The following is a 5002-nucleotide window of genomic DNA, read 5'->3' as shown; positions in this document are numbered from 1 at the left end:
ACCCTATACATTAAGTCCATGAATGCGGTAGGAGGATTCGTAAGACTGAAGGGCATCAGTAAGAACTCGTAGTGCTTGTACTGAGTCCTAAAAGTAGTCTTCGACACATTAGCCTCCTTCATTTGCAACTAATATTATCCCAACCTTAGATCGATCTTAAAGAAAATCGAAGCACCTCGAAATTAGTCGAATAGTTCATTGATCTTCAGCAATGGGTACTTATTTTTCACAGTCAACTTGTTCTACTGACGGTAATCGATGTACAGCCTCGTAGAGCCATCCTTCTTTTTCACAAAAAGAACTGGAGCTACCCATGGTGCCACACTTGGCGTTATGAAGCCACGATCCAGTAATTCTTGTAACTGAGCCTTAAGCTCTTTGATTTCTTTAGGTGCCATAAGATAGGGTGCAATGGAAACTGGTGTTGTCCTAGATAGCAACTCAATTCCAAACTCGACCTCACGTTCAGGAGGTAGACTAGGCAACTCCTCAAGGAAAACGTCACAAATTCCTTCACCACTTGAATGTTTTGTAATGTAGTACTAGCCACATTCGTGTCCAAGATGTATATGAGATTGGCATCACACCCCTTTATAGACCAACTTTTCTACTACCGAGGCAAAAATCACATTTGTAAGATAATTCTGACACTCTCCAATCATAATAATCTCATTCCCAAAAGTAGCCCTCAAAGTAATTTGTTTAGTGTTGCAGTCTAAGATGACTCGATGCTCACTCAACCAATTCATTCCCAATATGTTATCGAATTCTCCTAACGGCAATTCCATAAAGTTGGCAGGAAACATCTCACCTTACACTTGCAATGGACATCGCTTATAGATTTTGTCCACTTATATAGATTGTCCTAATGGACTAAGTACTATCACATCACTAATTGTTTCATCTAATCGAATACCCAATTTCTTAGCCATCATACATGATACATACGAATGAGTAAAACCATTATCTATCAATACAAAATAAGGAATGACATTAATAGTAAAGGAACTTGCAATCACATCAGCCGCATTATGATCCTCTCGGCGCCTGGCCGCATACACAAGTGCTGGCTACCTCGCATCAACTTGATTAGCACCTTGACTCGGTGCTCCTATCTCTAACCCATATTACCTCATTTAATTTGTCCTTGAGCTTGCTATGGCTGTTGACCAGCTCTCTAATTCAGTGCACGGTTCTGGCCTTGTGCTTGCACCTGCTGGAATGACAGAAATGTGCAAGTGTACACAATCGCAACAAGTAACAAAGTGACAAGTAAATGTCGAGTTATCATACCCACAGGGTCTATGAAAAGAATTATTTATGAATGCTATTTAAAACACTTTGGTGAAGAAAAATATTTTGTTTGAAGAGGGTGATTAAAAACTAAGATTTTAAACTAAGTAAACTAAATAAATAAATCTCAAATTGATGAATTACAAAATGATTATTAGTTACAAGTGAAAGAGTTATGTTAAAATGCACTAGCTTGTGGTTATGGTTGATGTTTATGGTTATGTCTTGTGAGTTATGCAAATGAAACGGGTGAGAATAGATATTGAAATGATAAGTTCATGGATGTGATGAAAAATGATGAAATAAAAAGAATTTTTGAGTTAAGGACTTACTTGTAAGGAAGGAATTTACGTATGTTTGGAACGACGGAAATGTGCAAGGGTACACAATCGCAACAAGTAATAAAGTGACAAGTAAATGTCGAGTTCTTGTACCCACAGGGACTGTAAAAAGAATTATTTATGAATGCTTTTTAAAACACTTTGGTGAAGAAAAATAATTTGTTTGAAGAGGGTGATTAAAAACTAAGATTTTAAGCTAAGTAAACTAAATAAATAAATCTCAAATGCACGATTTCAAAATATGATTTTAATCAATATGACATAATTGTGTTAGATTAATTACATTTCTTAACTTAGAATTATTAAACTCATGTTTATATTGTTACGAATAAGTTCACGGCAACTCGGTAATTTGCTAACTTATGAAGATACTCACCTACCAAAATCCATTTATCTCTTGACTATATCCTTATGTCAATTCAACCGATTAAACAAATCTTAATAGGCAAATATGTTATTGCACATACATACTTATTAAATTGAAATAATCTCTTGTACATATCCCTATGTCAATCCAAACAATTAACTTGATTTAATAAACACATAAAATACTACGTGTGGTAACAAAGTATCCTTACCTTGAAACAGTTTAATCATAATAATCTTGAAAGTTATGCAAGGCAAATGTATCGTCAGATACCGTTGCTAATCTAACCTTCAGCTACCTTACATGATTAAACATGCACTGATTAAGTACTGTGTCCATTAATTACAATTTCAATCCGTTTAAATAATTAATTTGTTAGTTACCTAACAATTGTAATGCAAGAATAACTTAGTCATGATTTTACTTAATCAAGCATCTTACCGAGGCCTATAACAACATAAACACAATTCCAATAATTCTAACAAACGAAATGCAATCAATCTAACACAAATTAAATTCAAGCTAAATTGATTAAATTAACCATTCCAACAACATAAATATTCATATATATGTTCAGCATAACAACAACAGAAATTAAAGAGATAAGGAACAAGAATCAAATCCGGTGTTTTTCTATGGATTAATTAGTTGCTCCGTTCTTCCTTCTCTGTTGTCCTCGTTGACCAAGGCTGCTATGAACACTTAATTGCTGCTCCAAATAGCTGATGAATGCCCCTTTCTCAAGAGGAAAATCAACAAGAGAACAAGGGAATTTTGGAATGGAAAAGAAGAGAGAAAGTGGAGGGAAGAGAGAAAAGATGTGAACGCTTGAGGTGTGTTTTTCAAATGACCAGCCTAAGGGGGTTTTTATAGTTGAGGAGGGCTGCTAAAAATAGCTAAAATTTATCTACCAAAGAGCCCTCCCTTGGCCGGCCACACATGTGGCAAGGATGATAGTTTCAACTTTGTTAATTTAGGCCTAGGGCAAATCTATAAAGCCACCAATTGTAGAGGGGTTTGAATGCAACTTCAGCAAGTCTTCAAGGGCCTCTTTGCAAGCTTAAATAATCAGCTAATAAGCTGATTTTGGTCAGCTCTTGGGACTATTTTTGGGCTGTCCATTTCTTGGTCGGTTCAGTTCAATTAGACCACTTTTTCATAATTAATTAATAATAATTTATTAACCCAAATTAAATTGGATATAAATTAAAATTAATTATATTATAAATTAATACATATAATTTTATACTGTCTTAGGTTGAAATTTAGTTCGCCTCGATACTTCAAATTGCTTCTCCATTTTGCGCTTCTAGTAGTGCTTCATTTTTCGCCTTTTGTGCAAATCTGTCGAAAATAACAGAAATTCATAAAAATTAATTATAAAATTAAATAAAATTAAAAATTTTCATATTTTAAGTGTACTTTAATTATTTTGTAAAAATTAATTATTTTTTCGATAAGAATTTTATCAAAACTGTATGATTTTAAGTTAAAAAGGGTATGTAAAAATGTGTAAATTTCTGTGTTTCCACCAGCTCATTCAACAGAGGACATTCTCGAATCTTATGCTCTACTGACCCACATTTTAGGCATGCACCATGCCTCTCCAACACTCATTCTGAGCCTATCCACTAGGACCAAAATCTATCATAGTTGAAGCTCTCACTTACTCCTTCCGTTTGTGATCAATACGACTAACCTCCTCACAGATCTGAGTCTTCTCTACCAAAGCATTGAAGACTCTCTCTTGCATGGAGCCACTTGCATTATCAAATTAGATCTAATCCCAAATTTAAATCGGGCGCACTTATCTTGCTCATCAGCTACCATTTCTGGAGCATAGTGATTGAGTCTTAAGAACTCCGCCTCATAGTCGGCCATAGACATATTACTTTGCCTCATCTCAATGAACTCAAGCCTCCTAGCCTTAAATATCTCACTCCCACATATTTCTTCTAGAATGCCTCTAGAAAGTAATCCCACATTAAGCGATCAACTTGGATGCCTCTCACAATAGCAGCCACCAGCGGTAGGCCTCATCACGTAGTAATGACACAGTCCCCTTAAGATTTTTCAGAGGTGCACTCCATATCTTTGAGATTCCTCTTTGTAGCCTCCAACCAATACTCAGCTACAGTGGGGGTCATCCCAGCAATGCCTCTAAACAGTTCGACCCTACTCAATTGGAGCCTATCAGCAATAGCGCCATGACTATTAACACCAGACTGGGCACCCGCCACTCGTTCCAAAACTGATAACATCACCTGCGATACAGCCTTGTTCGTAGGCTCTTGTTGACTCGTCAATTGTAGGTGCTTGCTCCACATTCTCCACAACAAGCTCAGGGGTTCGCACCCGAGACATGGATGAGTCAATTTGGGTTCCTTGACCCAATTCCTCATGTGTTCTCATTCCTTTAGATCTAACACCACGAGTACTCATTTTAAAATGTTATGAATCAAAAGAGATAAGTTTTATCATTATCACTTGAATATTTTCTTCAATCAAAATTATCGTATTATCGCTTTTATACGAGTTTCACTATTTATCATTCTCTCAATCTAAAGTTTGTCTGCAGTTTCTTATAATCTCACAACCTATAGTTTTCATAATTCTATAGTTTTAAACTCTATAGTTTCACATGTAAAGAATACTTACCTCAAATCAGTTTTCGGGAGGTCTCGAATTTTTTTACAACAAAATCACATGTAGCATTTTTTCCCCAAATACCCATTTTTTTATGAATGAAGTTTTTCGAAAACATTTATACCCAAAGTCTGAGTTTTGAACCGGGCTCTGATATCACTAAATTTAACCCCTAAAATCTGGCCTAGACACTATGGCCCAATTTGAGCGATTATGTGGGCCTTGAAGATGGCTAATATGGTTTTTAACAGAAAATTCACTTACCTTTTGAAAACATTTGATTTTGTAAAACATCTTTACTTTTCGTTATAAATTTATGTGTTCCTTTATAATTAAAATATATTTGAAATGTTAA

At 35.3% G+C, this 5002-nt stretch overlaps 1 protein-coding gene across 1 annotated transcript; it reads right to left on the bottom strand.

Annotated features, from left to right (window-relative positions):
- Nucleotides 1-242: 242 nt before the first annotated feature.
- On the bottom strand, nucleotides 243-4328 carry LOC107899942 (uncharacterized). The gene is made up of 3 exons (XM_016825676.1): nucleotides 4087-4328; nucleotides 3829-3967; nucleotides 243-542 (listed from the first exon to the last, which is right to left on the bottom strand). The coding sequence occupies exons 1-3, from the start codon at nucleotides 4326-4328 to the stop codon at nucleotides 243-245; spliced, it is 681 nt and encodes a 226-aa protein (XP_016681165.1).
- Nucleotides 4329-5002: the final 674 nt, after the last annotated feature.

The sequence above is a fragment of the Gossypium hirsutum genome, chromosome D06 (genome assembly GCF_007990345.1).
Source record: "Gossypium hirsutum isolate 1008001.06 chromosome D06, Gossypium_hirsutum_v2.1, whole genome shotgun sequence".
NCBI lineage: Eukaryota > Viridiplantae > Streptophyta > Magnoliopsida > Malvales > Malvaceae > Gossypium > Gossypium hirsutum.
Note: the sequence above shows the minus strand (reverse complement) of the source record. Positions and strands in the feature narration are given on the sequence as shown.